The 14,203-nt window shown below is 38.1% G+C and overlaps 1 protein-coding gene across 3 annotated transcripts in view; it reads left to right on the top strand.

The window, feature by feature from the left end:
• The window catches only part of TRAK2 (trafficking kinesin protein 2), a 62,279-nt gene that overhangs the window by 25,407 nt on the left and 22,669 nt on the right, over positions 1-14,203 (top strand). For all 3 annotated transcript variants that reach the window (XM_008070789.1, XM_021718921.1, XM_008070788.1), the window contains exons 3-5: positions 2,618-2,812; positions 11,283-11,359; positions 12,900-13,016. In XM_008070789.1, the coding sequence (XP_008068980.1) occupies positions 2,618-2,812; positions 11,283-11,359; positions 12,900-13,016 (389 nt within the window). The remainder of the gene's footprint in view (positions 1-2,617; positions 2,813-11,282; positions 11,360-12,899; positions 13,017-14,203) is intronic.

Below are 14,203 nucleotides of genomic sequence, written 5' to 3'. Positions count from 1 at the left end.
CTCCAGTCTGGGCGACAGAGTGAGACTCCAACTCAAAAAAAAAAAAAAAAAAAAGATTTAAAATGTATCCCATCTCTGTCTCTTTGTGCTTATGAAGCCATTGCTTATCCTTCTAGGTAAATAGGAATATCTAATGTTGCCAGACATTTTCTATCTGACTTAGTGTTGTTGAGTCAAGGTCAGGTGGTAGAAATTTACTCACTTAAGGCTTGTTTTCTTACATTGTACTTTGTTGTTTTTTGCCAGAGTTACAGCATGTTTCTTTATCTACTCTCTCAGGAAATACCAGACCTCTTTAAAAAGTGAGAGGGTTGATGTGACATCCTGTATTTTCTCTATTTTAAGCCCTAGTATTTTAAGCATGTTTAAAGGGACAACTATCCTTTTTTGTAAACTGCTAAACATGGGAGGTGTCAAAGGATGGGCAGCATTGGAAACAGGAAGCCAGTAGCAGACACATAAAGACAGAAAAGCCCTGCTGTGTCAAGATGGGGTAGGAGGTAGCAGGTGTGCGAGTGAGAGACTAGTGATATGAACGGTATTCAGTGAGTACCTGTGAGATGCCAGGTATTATTATTCTGGGGCCCTTAATTATTGTTTATTTTATTTACTTTTTACTACAGTGTGGTAGGTGATCTTCTTTATTTTACAAATGGGAAGGAAGTTAAGTCTCAGAAAGTATAAGTCTTTTCTCTAGCATCCCATAGCTAATGAGCAGAGAAGTCAGATTTAGAAACTAGATGTGAGGACAAAGCCCACATTCTTTCTAATATTAAGAAAGAAAAATAGGACAATCAGTAGATGAGGCAGCTGGAAGAAGTGGGAGATGGACAGAACTAGTGTGTTGTGCAGGAGACATGATGTATAGAACTTGCCTTCTAAGACAAACGCTTAGCTTTTGTGTTGTCAACAAATGGGCAAATCCAGCAAGAGACGGCCCTTGGTCGAGAGGGCATAGTGCAGGGTAGGAAATCGAGACATAAATCTAGTGGTCCTCAACAAGTCACTCAAGTCTTGTTGCTTATGTAGGAGGCAGGATTTTGGTAGTTTCTGAAAATATCTTCCACGTTTAATACTCTAATTTTAGATGCTCTCGTGACCTTAGACTTGACTTTATCTCTAGGTTGAAAAATTCAGTAAAACAATAATAAAGATAGTTAACATTTAGAGAGTGCCTCCATGGTGTGCCAGATGTTGGACTAAATACAAGTATTTTTCATGCCTTTATCTCACTTAATGCATACAACAACTATGGAGGTAAGTACTAAATACTGTCACCTTCTCCATTTTATAGATGAGGAAACTTGGAGTTTGAGGCGGAGCAACTTACCCACTGTCACTTTGTGTCATGTGCAGAGCCAGGACTCACACCCAGGACTATCTGACTTGCAAGCCGATGCGCTTTATCACCATACAATACTAAATTTATATTATGTGAAGGATAGGGAAGACTTGAGGAGAAATCTCTTTTTTTCCCCCTTCCTTTTCAGATTTTTTTCTCCTTACATATTTAGGGCTTTAGATGTACCACATTTTTTTTTTTTTGAAAATGTGGAGTACAATTCAGGGTTAGGTATACAAATGTTCATTATGCAGGTACCCTTGTTGATGAGGTGTGCCCTTCCCCCGGCAGTTTTCCAATACTGCCAATCCCATGCTCCCCCCGTCAGTTTCCAACTAGATGTACCACATCTTTAAAATAAAAATGATAAAGTGCTTATTATAGTGCCAGCACTCAGTAAATGTTAATGTTACTTAAACATTTTTTTCAGCTACTGTGAGAATACACTAAAATGTAATTTTTCCAGATTTTCTTTTTTTTTTTTCTTGCCTGCTTGTTCTGAGGCACAGACCTCTTCTAAACAGTACTAAGAGACGGATCAGGAGAAAATAAGAAATTTGTACAAATTCATTTTAAACTTTAAAAACATTGTTATTGTTACTCAGCAATAAATTTTTAGATTGTGTTTAACCAAAATTTGTGATGTCTGCATATCTCACTCATGTGGAAGCTAATCAAGTTGATCTTGTGGAAGTGGAGAATGGAAGAGTGATTACCAGAGGCTGGGGGCGGGGGACGTGGGAGGGGGGGAACGGGAGCAACTGACTCATGGATGTAAAGTTATAGCCAGGTAGGAGAGGAGTAAGCCCTAGTGTGCTGTGGTGCTGCAGGGTGACCATAGTTAACAATAATTTATTGTACATTTTTAAACAGTTGAAAGAGAGGACTTGGAATGTTCCCAACATAAAGAAATGATGAACGTTGAGGTGATGCATGTGCTATTTACCTAATTTGATTAAATATTGGGCACAGGTATCAGAATATCACAAATAGCCCATAAATATGTGCAATTATTTTGTGCCATTAAAAGTAATTTTTAAAATTTACTGTAAAAATTTATGCTATCATTTTCCCTTTAGAAGTTCTGTTTATTAGAGAAACCTTGAGAAAGACCAACTATCGTACTAGGATGTATTAATGAAAATCAGTGGAAAAATGATCTTATCTAACGTTTCCTTGCTTGTCCTACATTAGAAACACTGATTTCACCGGTTTTCTCTGTGACCTAGTAAATTGGAATACATTGGCTTCATTGATGTGGACTCTCTTCTGTAGATGTCTGCTCCAATGAGGATCTCCCTGAAGTTGAACTGGTGAGTCTGCTAGAAGAACAGCTGCCACAGTATAGGCTAAGAGTCGACTCGCTCTTTCTGTATGAAAATCAAGACTGGACCCAGTCCCAACACCAGCCACAACATGCATCCGATGCCCTCTCACCAGTGCTTGCCGAAGAGACTTTCCGTTATATGAGTAAGTATTTTTTTACCCTTTCAGAGTTTGTGCATTGAAATAGAGATTATGGGTATTTTGGCATTGACTTTTAAAAGCTTTGGCATTTGGTAGCCATTTCAGTGTATACCTGCCTTAACGTGAGCTGGTTAGCAGGAAGAGGGCATGCTAACTGTTATGTCTGAATACAGAAAGTTTGTCATCCTTGTGACTCTGAGTACCCAGTGTTGCACACTTAGATGTCTCCATTTCTTCCATCTATCATTTGATATTTTCCTCGAACTGAGTAGAAAAGGAAACTTTTTAAAAAGTGAAATTCCAGCCGGGCTCAGTGGCTCAGCCTGTAATCCTGCGCTTTGGGAGGCTGAGGTGAGTGGATTGCCTGAGCCCGCGGGCTGGAGACCCACCTGGGCAACTTGGCGAGGCCTCATCTCTACAATAAATCAAAAATTAGCCGGGCGTGGTAGCGTGCGCCTGTAGTTCCAGCTACTTGGAAGGCTGAGGCGGAAGTATCACCAGAGCCCAGCAGGTCGAGGCTGCGGTGGTCAGGAGCAGCCACTGCACTCCAGTCTGAGCGACAGAGTGAGACTCCAACTCAAAAAAAAAAAAAAAGTGAAATTATTTGAAATTTTAATATTTCTTTATATCTCTCAACATTTATTATCATCACAGTTTGGTATCCTGAGCCATCAGCATTTTAACTCTTATTGTCCCTATTAAACACAGTCTCAGCAATTACGACAGTCATTAAGAAGCATAGTTCAGGGCAACCCCTCGGGTCCCCTTCCACTGTGGGAGCTTTTCTGTCTTCTTAATAAATCCTGCTTTCTCCACACACACACACAAAAAAGAAGCATAGTTCTTAGATACATAAATAGTTTAACAATGCCAAGAACAAATAAGTGTACATTTTTGGGGATTCTCCATTATTTGCCTGAAAATTCCCAGAGAATATTTTAGCTAGAGGCTGAGTCAGATTTGTCTTGAAAATAGGTCTGTTTTATACCAAGCTGTTACAAATGACAAAATTAAATAAATTCTTCAACTTTGAAATATGGAGGCCTTTTTGCATTTTTCCTCATCCCAAAAATCTATATTATGTCTGAGATTACTTTTTTAAAACTTTATTTGGTATAAAAATGCTGTGTGTGTAGTAGCTATTAGACTATATAATAAGTTTGTAAATCTAACAGTGGGATATGTATGTAAAAATTTAAAATTAGAATGAGGTATGAAATTGCATCAGGTCCTAGATATTTTCTCAGGAAGTACTTCAGCGTTTTAATGTCAGGTTGTTGTTGAAGAATGATTGTTGTGAAATACTCATTTTCATGGTAATCATTAACTTGCTTTTAGTAGTGGCTTCCTAGAACTTAACTGCTCAGAAAAAAATTGTAAACATTATTTAAACTTTAATTGAAATGTCAATAAAGTCAAATAGAATATATTTCTATCCTTAATATTTATGTAGCTGAATTAAACTAAATTAAGACTTCTAAGCTTTTCTTAACATTTTAGTTTGAGAAATTGGCAGGGCTCAGTGGCTCAGCCTGTAATCCCAGCACTTTGGGAGGCCGAGGCCAGTGGATTGCCTGAGCCCACAGGTTTGAGAAATTGTTTGCTTGAGATTTTCTGGAAAATAATTTTTTAAAGGAACAGTAATTTTTCTTTTCATTTCCTTTTGTTCCTTGAGCATTTAAATTTGTAGAAGAACTTTCAAACTGAAATGTTTTCAGGATAAATTTAGTTTGTCATTATTTTATTAAAGTATTACAGAAAGTGTCCCTTGTTTTATTTTTTCTTTGTCCTATAGGCTACTGAGGTACGGAACTATAACTAGAAAGATGTCTTAGATCACAATTTAATGGAGTTACTTTTAGGATGAAATTTAAATAAAAAGACCAGAAAAATGAGGGGTAAACAAATTCTAAAATACTTTTCAAGATTTTATACCAAACAAATCACAGTGTTCAAGGGAGCAGTTTAAAACTTGAGATTCATAGGGTGATACAGATCCATGCTTCAAGTTTCTGGAAAACTGTCCTTTTTTTTTTAGTCCAGTGGTACTGTTTTTACCTCATCAATCTGAAAATTGAACCATATATTATATACCTAAATCATGAAGCAAATGTGCTAGGATTGTCATTGGACCACTGGTACTTTACCTCTGTGCTGCACTTTAATTTTATTGGGTTTTTAAAGGTATCAATTCTTTGGGTTAATAGTTCAATCAAATGTAAATAAACTTCATTATGAACTTGCATCTTACGAATGTAAAACTAAGTGGTTTATTTTATTTAGCAGATTGACCAGCCAAGGTTTAATAAGCAAGACATAAAACATCTCTCACGCTTTCCCAAAGTTTTCCATTGCCTGAGATATCAAGACTTGTGGGTTTGAGTCATTATGATGTATCCTGGCAGGCTGTCCAGGCTGTTCAGCTCCCTGATGTTACTTCAGCCCTTCTTACCCCTCTTATCCCTACTTCCCTACGTGCCAGTGGATGCCTGTGGTCATTAAAATGACTTTTTTTTTTTTTTGAGTCAGGATCTCACTCTGTTGCCCAAGCTGGATAGAGTATAGTGGCACGATTACAGCTCACTGCAACATTGGATTCCTGGGCTCAAGTGATTCTTCCACCTCAGCCTCCCGAGTAATTGGGACTACAGGCATGTGCCACCACACCTGGCTAGTTTTTTATTTTTTTGTAGAGATGAGGTCTCACTGTTGCCCGGGCTGGTCTCAAACTCCTGGGCTCAAGCAATCCTCCTGCTTTGGTCCCAAAGTGCTGGTGTTGCAAGCATGAGCCACCACACCTGACCTAAAATGACTTTCAACAACTAGTAAAAAGAGGTAGCACTGCAGAGACACTTTTTCTCTTATTTAACCTAAAGAAATCAAAAGATCTATGGGAAGGAAAGTGATTTGGAAGGAAATGTGGGCAGCCTTTGGGGTTGGGAGCCTATCTCACAGGAAGGGGGCAGGGGCAGTGGTTCTTTGAAGTCACCCAAACTAGAAAGAGATTATTTACTTTTAAAATAGAATACTTTGAGAGCAATCAGCAGGTCCAAAAAATAATTTCATCCTGGTCCCTGCCACACACACGCAGAGTTTGAGATGTTCAAAGAATGTTTTACACGCAGCTCGGGTCACTCCAGGGAAACCCCTGATTTTATTAAGACTGAACTCCAGAGTGAGCTGGGGAAGCCAACTAGTCAGAACACACATTACAGAAAGTGCCATGTGTTCATATAAAGGCTAAAAATAGAAACCTGCTCTGCCTTTAAGGGGATTTTATGTGGGAAGAGGGTCACCTGTACCACTTCCTAAGGCATAAGAAAAACAATTGATTATGTAAGTTCTGTTTAAGGTAGAGGTTCTCAGAATGTGAACTCCGTTATCAGTGTCACTTGGGAAGTTGTTAGACATGCACATTCTTGGGCCCCACCCCACCCACAGAATCAGAAACTCTGGGGGTGAGATACAACCTTCTGTTTTGACAAGTCTTCCTGGTGATACCGATGCGCAGGCAAGTTTGAGAACCAGTGTTATAAAGCATAGTCACCCAAAGCTGAGTGGCCATTTCATAGTGACATTAATTGAGGAATTAAGGAATTAGGGAGAGTATACAATTTTGCAGAGAAATACAGTTGTAGAAATTACTGCTTCCAATTAGTAGGTACACTTTTCCTCAAGCTCTGTCCTCAGAAATCATTAACCTGCACTGGCAGGAAAGGAAATAGGACTGATAATGGTCAGGAAGCATTAACTGTAAGCCAGGTCACAGAGGTTAGCAGACTTATAATTCCCCTGGATCAGCTCTCTCAACCAGTTCCACGATGGATTTAAGTTGTATGCCCAGGACATCTGTTGTATCCTGGATTACTGTCTTACCTGTGCATCATGCCCTGTGTTGTACTGTCCTTGGGAGAATTGAGAAAACTATCCTGTCTAGGGCTTGCTTCTCCTGTGAGAAAGGCTGCCCTAGACAGTGTGTCTCCTCAGTCTCCTTTTTGTTCTGCCTCAGTTCTTTTGAATGAAGTTTTTTGTGTTGCAGAAATATTCTCTGTATTTTAGCAGCAGGAACAGCCATCATTTCTTCAGGGCTGAAATCCCAGAACTGTCTAGTAGTCAGGAGCTCCTGCAGCTTTTCCTAGTTCGTGTGGGTACTGCATGTGATTCCTTTTTGATATGTTGTTGTTTTGGTTTGGTTTTTGGTGTGAGAAGGTTATAGAGTGATTCGAGATTAAATTCTTTTTAAAATTCTGTAATTGTGGTAAAAACTCTAGATCCAGAAAAGGGACATAAGAGAACTATTGAATTCTATCTCATATACATGTAAATGACAGAGAGATCAGAATGAATCAACACTGGCATTTCCTATCCTGGAAATAATGTGAGATTGCTGTGGTTGATGTGAAATGATAAGAATATATAAATATAAAGTAAGGACTAGTGAAGTGCTTCTGTATATTCAACTCCTACCATATATTTAAATATAATATAAAATGAGGATTAGTGAAGTGTTTCTGTATATTAAACTACCACCTTGTAGTTTCAGGAACATTCTACAAAATAATATACCAAAAATGTCAGACATTAATTAACAACCTTTGGAAACATAGTTGCAAAATTGTTCAATAAAATTATTTATCATCTCCTTAATGGATAAATTTTTTTTTAGAGAATTAGAAAAGTTCATGTTTGGACATAGAAAAGATCACTGCTAATTTCTGTGTCATTTAATATTTTTATTTTAACAGCTGATAACTGAAGGGAAAATAGATTTTGATAGGACTACTCTGAATAAACACAACCTGCTTGGCTATCTCTTGGTTACACAATCATAGTGAGTAATTCATCTATGGTTTTTGAAGCATTTAAGTATAATGTCTAAGTGCCAAGAAAACACTTAAGAATTTTGCCCTGCGTACTTTTGGAATCATCCCAAGTAGCATGTCTTCATCAGGATTGTGTTATGGAAGAGAAGACAGATCTTACTGGGCTACAGAAGAGGCCCAGCCTTTGGGGCTTGGTGACATATAAGCTGTTTCACATAAGACATAAGAATTGGAGAATTGTGGTTGCACTATCTAACTTCTTCACCATAATAAATATTTAAACATTTTAAAATTCATTTTTGCTTTTTTAAATTAATAAGAGTTTAGTGAGGTTTTTTTATTGCAAAGATAACATTCTTCATGGAAAAGAAGCAAAAAAGTGAAAAGAAAACAGATCAATCATAATCCTTATCCAGAAATAACCACTATTAACATGTTAACGTATAGCCTTCCAGCCTCTCGTGAATATAGACATGTATAGATTCACACTTTAAAAGGGAGAATTAGGATCTGTGCTGTTTTCCGACATGATTCACAGAGTTGTATGCTGATATTTTATTAGATAAGGCCTTTTTTTATGTTCTTAGTGGGACTGAGTAGAAACAGCAGCGTGATGAAAGAAATCATCGCTGCGTTCATACATCACCTGAGTTTTTTAAATGACCTTGTGAGATGAGCATTGTTTATCACACACATTAAAATTCCAGCTTTGCCAGTAATAGCTTGCTTTGTGGTCTCGGACATGTCACTTAATTTCTGTCAGAGAAGATTCTGCATACAAGAAAATGATATCATTAGACAAGATAACTTCTTAAGGCTGAGCCTTAAATTCTCACACTGACAGATGGTAAGCATTTATAGGAAATATGTTTCCTTTTCTCCTCAGTAAAACATATTATATCTAAACATTTATTTAGTGTGGGATTGTGTCCTTAATTTTTTTTCTTCCCCTTTCTTCATGTGTGACACAGTTGTTTATTACATCCTTAACTTACTGGTTTTATATCAAGTTAAATCTGCCACTTCATCTCACCTCTAGTCAGTCATGGAATATAAGCCATGTTGTGTATTTGTATAAAAACCGGGATCTTTCTATTTTTTCTTTTTGTTTGTGTTTTGAGTTGGGTTGAGGTCTCAGTGTCACCCAGGCTGGAGTACAGTAGTACAATCACAGCTCACTGCAGCCTCAACCAACTGGGCTCAGGCAATCCACCTGCCTCAACCTCCCGAGTAGATGGAACTACAGGTGCAGACTACCACACCTGGCCAATTTTTTGTAGAGATGAAGTCTCGCTATTTTGCCTATGCTGGTCTCGAATTCCTGGGCTCAAGCTATCCTCCTGCCTCAGCCTCCCAAAGTGCTGGGATTACAGGCATGAGCGACAGCACCCGGCCCCAAAACTGGTTTTAATTGAGTCTCTGGGATTCCTGGTTCTTAGTTTGGGTGTTAACCCTAGATTGGTGGTTTTCATCCCTGGCTCCAGGTCAGAACCCCTGGGAGTCTTCTATATACTACCAGTGCCCTTGGGCTCTTCCAAGTCCATTACTTTGGAAACCATTGCACTAGTTTACATTTGGTTTTTCAGCCATTGGTTGGTTTTCTGTAATTAGTCTGGAGCTTAGATATATTGATTTGATTTTTCCCCCTAATTTTGTGATTGAGACCAGAAGTAGAAGAGACCACTCACTGTAAGCATCTGGCTTAGTTATTTAATCATTCCTTTCTGCTGTGCTACCAAATTGAATTGTGTCTGTTCCTTAGGCCCAAAAGACTGTTTCCCTTATTACTGTAGTGAAATATGGAACCAGTTTCTTTACTCATAAATATAAATTATTTTGGAGTACAAGTGATTATTTCTAAATCTTTTTTCAAGTTTTGTATTTTCAATTTAAAACCTTTTTCAGCTACCTCATACCATCAAGCCAGTACTTTGTTTTACTTTTTTTTTAATTTTGATGCGGTACAGTTAAGGGTTAGGTATAAAATATGCATTGTGTAGGTACCCTTGTTGATGAGGTTGTTTTACTTTTAATTAAGAATAAGACTACTATTAGTAATTAAACTATAGGTAATTGCCAGGTTCATTTTAGGCAGCGGTGCTAGGGAGAAAAATTAAAAATTCAGTTAAAAGTAAAACATATTGAATGGTGCCCCTACAGACCCATTCATTTGGACACCCTAAAGTGTTAAGATGGGACTAAGGATCTACAGGTAACTTAGATTATCTACTGCTAACTCAAGAATTTTAAATTGGGTCATTTCGTAGATACCAGTTGTATGTAAGGAGTAGTAACTAAACTACCGTATGATATGTAGCCCTGTACTGAATACTTGTTGCTCAGTAGATTATCATATTTGATCCTCCTAATGACCTTGTGAGATGAGTGTTATCATCTCCATATTTATTATTGGAACCTCTCAAGGATTAACTGACTTGTTCCAGCTCACTAAAATTCATGAATTCAGCTTTTCTGCTCCAAAGCCTCTGTCCTTTTCACACTTCAAGGCAAACTAATTATAAAATCCATCTGAGTCCAACATAAATCTGTGCACTGCAGTAGTGTATCATGCAGTGCATTCAAATTCAAAAGCTCCCTCTTTTGTTATGCATCATTAACTTTAAGACACGACTCTGACTGTGGAATCATTGAAGTCGTATTTGCCCTTCTCTGTTGAGCTGAACTATCCAGGTGCACCAACGATTCCTAAACTTGTGCGGTGCAGAAATACAGGCTTGACTTATGCAAGAAGTAGTAAAGCATACAATTTGTTTTTATAGCACAGTCCTAGATGTGATGAAAATTATCATACAGGTAAAGGGGTTTTTTTTGTTTTTGTTTTTGTTTTGAATTGGAGTCTCACTCTGTTGCCCAGACTGGAGTGCCTCAACCTGCTGGGCTCCAGCGATCCTTCCACCTCAGCCTTCCGAGTAGCTGGAATTACATGCGTGCGCTACCACGCCCGGCTAGTTTTTGATTTATTGTAGAGATGAGGTCTCGCCAAGTTGCCCAGGCGGGTCTCGAACCCGCAGGCTCAGGCAATCCACTCACCTCAGCCTTCCAAAGGCACGGGATTACAGGCTGAGCCACCGAGCCTGGCTAGGTAAAGGGTTTTTAAGTAAGCTTAAAAATTATTTACAGTTTGTAACAGAACCACAGAAGGTCCCTGCAAGTCCTGTTCCTTGTTTACATTAGCTCACATGGTGGATGATCATAACGGTCAAGATAATCACAGCAAAATTTGAATCCAATTCTTTTATAACAGCATAACCCCTCACTAGCTCACCCCTCGGTAGCTTTAATTTAAATTAGGGAATACAGCCTTCTCTCAGACAACATTTTCATAAGTCAGCAGCCTAAACTTTCTATCTCACCAGGGGAGGAGGAGATAGCTAAGAAGTGACTGCCTGTGATCACTTGCTACTTTCTTAATTATTATATAATAAACACTTGTTGGTAATGATTGATCTTATTTTTGAGTGTCTAATACCTGAAATATTTCTTTCCTTTTTCACATATTATTTTTATTATTCTGAATGACTTTTTGTAAAAGCTTGGGATTTTTGTCATTATCTTTCAATTCTTATGAATATTTTAAATTTTCTGTTATTTCTAAAGCCTGTAAATAGTTGTTTTTAAAACTATCTTAGTTCTAGGAACAGACAGGGTGGAGCAGATGACCAAAACTTACAATGACATCGACATGGTTACACATCTCCTGGCAGAGGTAGGAATACATCTTTTCTTTCTTTAGTATAGAAAGCTAAAACTTGAGTGAGGATCATGGGGACTCTATCAAATGTGCACATCAGGTGAAAAGTGATGATGTCTGTGCTCTAGGTTATTTTGTATAAGGTTGTTTCTACTGAAACAACTGGCAAGTAAGATGGTTCTTGAAGTTTATCGTTGTGAAGTTGGTAGGGATTTATATTTATTTGTTTGTTTGCTTGCTTGTTTACTTAAATAGTGCAGGCTGGTCCTCCTTTCCTAGAAAAGCATTAATCTTAAAAAAAAAAATCTGTTTTAAAATAATTCCTGTTGTTATGCACCCTAGAGCAGAACTGCCCATTCAAAAAGCAACTTCGTTGCAGGTCTAGCTCGGAGTTCTCCCTTTTACTTTCAGTGTGGGCTGTTATTTGAGCTCATCTTGTCTGTGGCATCTTTCATATGTGTAGTGTTTCTTTTCCAGTGGGCGGTCAGGGAAGGTCTCACCTTGTACCTCAGTTTCAATTGATCTTACTGAAGACTGTCTTTCACATGCCCTTCTCCCCTCTTCCCCCAACTCCCCAGAACTACTTCTATGTATGCCACTTAGCCTAAATTTAGAATGAGATAAGTGAGCTTTAAAAATTTGGAGATAATCCCTGTTTTCACATGCCATGGAGAGAAAGGATAAAAGCCTAATGTTATTTGCATAGTGATTATAAGTGGAACCCACTCTTTTCTAAGGCAGTTAGATATTTAGTGACAGTTTTCCATCCTGCAGAATACAGCCTTCACCACCACATGGACGGGATTCCTGTGCCCTTGCTAAATATTGCCGTATGCCCAGAAAGAGCGACTCCCGGGGAGAAGCCCGTTGCTTGACTTTTCTGCAGGCCTCCTTGCATCTTTGCCATTGACTTCCTCAGACTCCTTTCTTCTCTGTACTCTAGGCAGAAGCCTATACTCACACAATTCCCAGTCTTTAATCCCCTGTTTCATTTTATATCATCATTCTTGCACCAGCTGACAAAAAGTCATTCAGTTGGCAACATGGCTCTTGGCTGCACTTCCCGCTAAGTCTCTGGCTCTGAACATGCTTTGCCCTTGGTGCAGCTGCTTGCAGCATACCTACCTGACCTCCATATCTCATGCCAACTTTATATCATTACCATGCTCAATACACAAATTCATCCGACAGATATTTGTTGGACTTTTCTTGTTTAGGCTCCATCATGATATTTAAAAACTATGTGAATTTCTAATTCTCCAAAACTGTAAGTTTAAAGGTTGGATTGCAGGACCCTTGTTTACTAGGATGATCAATAAATCTCACTTGATAATCAAAAAGATGTCCTCTTGCAATTAGAACCATTGGTCATCCATTTGACCAACATTTATTGAATACTCCCTGTGTGCCAGGTATCTGAGCATTAAAATGAATTCTAGCTGCTTTCTAGGACATTGCTTTTGAGTTTAGCAAAATTGACTACAGAATTTCTAAGCTGCTATTTAATTTTGTTTGTACTAGAAGAAAACATTTGGTGTATTTGGTATTTTAACAGAGGGATCGTGATCTGGAACTTGCTGCTCGAATTGGACAAGCTCTCTTAAAGCGGAACCATGTCTTATCTGAGCAGAATGAATCCTTGGAGGAACAGTTAGGACAGGCCTTTGATCAAGTAAGCCTTTGATCAAGTATTTGCAGCATGAAATAATTAGGTCTTGTGCAATGGAGGCATTTCTTTTCCTGGGTGTCCCTGAAATTATGGCAATAGGTAAATGACACTAGTACCTGTTGACTTTGTTGGCAATCATTGAACAAATCAGTAGAGAACTAATTGTACAGAGGAAGACTCACGTGACTACCTTGGTCAGTTTAAAATTTAGTATCTGGTACCTGAGGCACCCTTCTTAGGTTCTAAGACTATCCTCACCCCTTTTTTGTGGAATCTTATCTTAAATTTATTTTCTTAAAAATAAGTACCCAAATGTGTAAGTATCTTTATTCAAAAACCAAAAAAGGAAAAAGAAACTTGAAAATGTATGTATTCCATAGCAGTAAACATTTGTAATCAGTACTGATTTATTATTAACTTTAATAAAATTTCATATTTTCTGTAACTTGTTCTTTTTATCTGATTTCATTTATAGTTTATAAATGCATTATAGATATAACATTTGAGCTTTAGGTTGAAACTGTGTGTTCCCTAGAACTAAAATCAGTACTCCTAGGAAGACATGCACAATGATATACCTCTTAAAAAGACAAGCCCTTGGGATAAGAATTTGAAATAGGGAATCTATTCTGATACTTTGAAGGTTCTTCAGTTTTGTTTTGTTTTCTTTTCTTTTTTTTTTTTTTTTTTTAAGTTGGAGTCTCACTCTGTTGCCCAGACTGGAGTGCATTGGCTGCTCCGGGCCACCGCAGCCTCGACCTGCTGGGCTCTGGCGAACCTTCCACCTCAGCCTTCCAATTAGCTGGAATTACAGGCGCGTGCTATCATGCCCAGCTAATTTTTTGATTTATTGTAGAGATGAGGTCTTGCCAAGTTGCCCAGGCGGATCTCAAATCCGCGGGCTCAGGCAATTCACTCACCTCAGCCTCCCAAGGCACAGGATTACAGGCTGAGCCACCGAGCCCGGCTAGTTTTGTTTTGTTTTCAACTGTGAATGTATCCTTGTCTTAGGTGAAATTTTTTCTTCTATGTTTCATATATAGAATATGGAAATTGGCTTTTCTTCTCACCTACTACAGAAAAAAGCTATATTTGTTGAGTTAATGCTCTAAAATTATAGCATGGGAAGTATCTGGGATATGTTATTCTTTTTTTAGTACTTGTTACTTTCATCAATAAAACCTGATTTT

The sequence above is a fragment of the Carlito syrichta genome, unplaced genomic scaffold (assembly GCF_000164805.1).
Source record: "Carlito syrichta isolate Samal-C Ts95f unplaced genomic scaffold, Tarsius_syrichta-2.0.1 Scaffold314013, whole genome shotgun sequence".
NCBI classification, from domain to species: Eukaryota; Metazoa; Chordata; class Mammalia; order Primates; family Tarsiidae; genus Carlito; species Carlito syrichta.
Note: the sequence above shows the minus strand (reverse complement) of the source record. Positions and strands in the feature narration are given on the sequence as shown.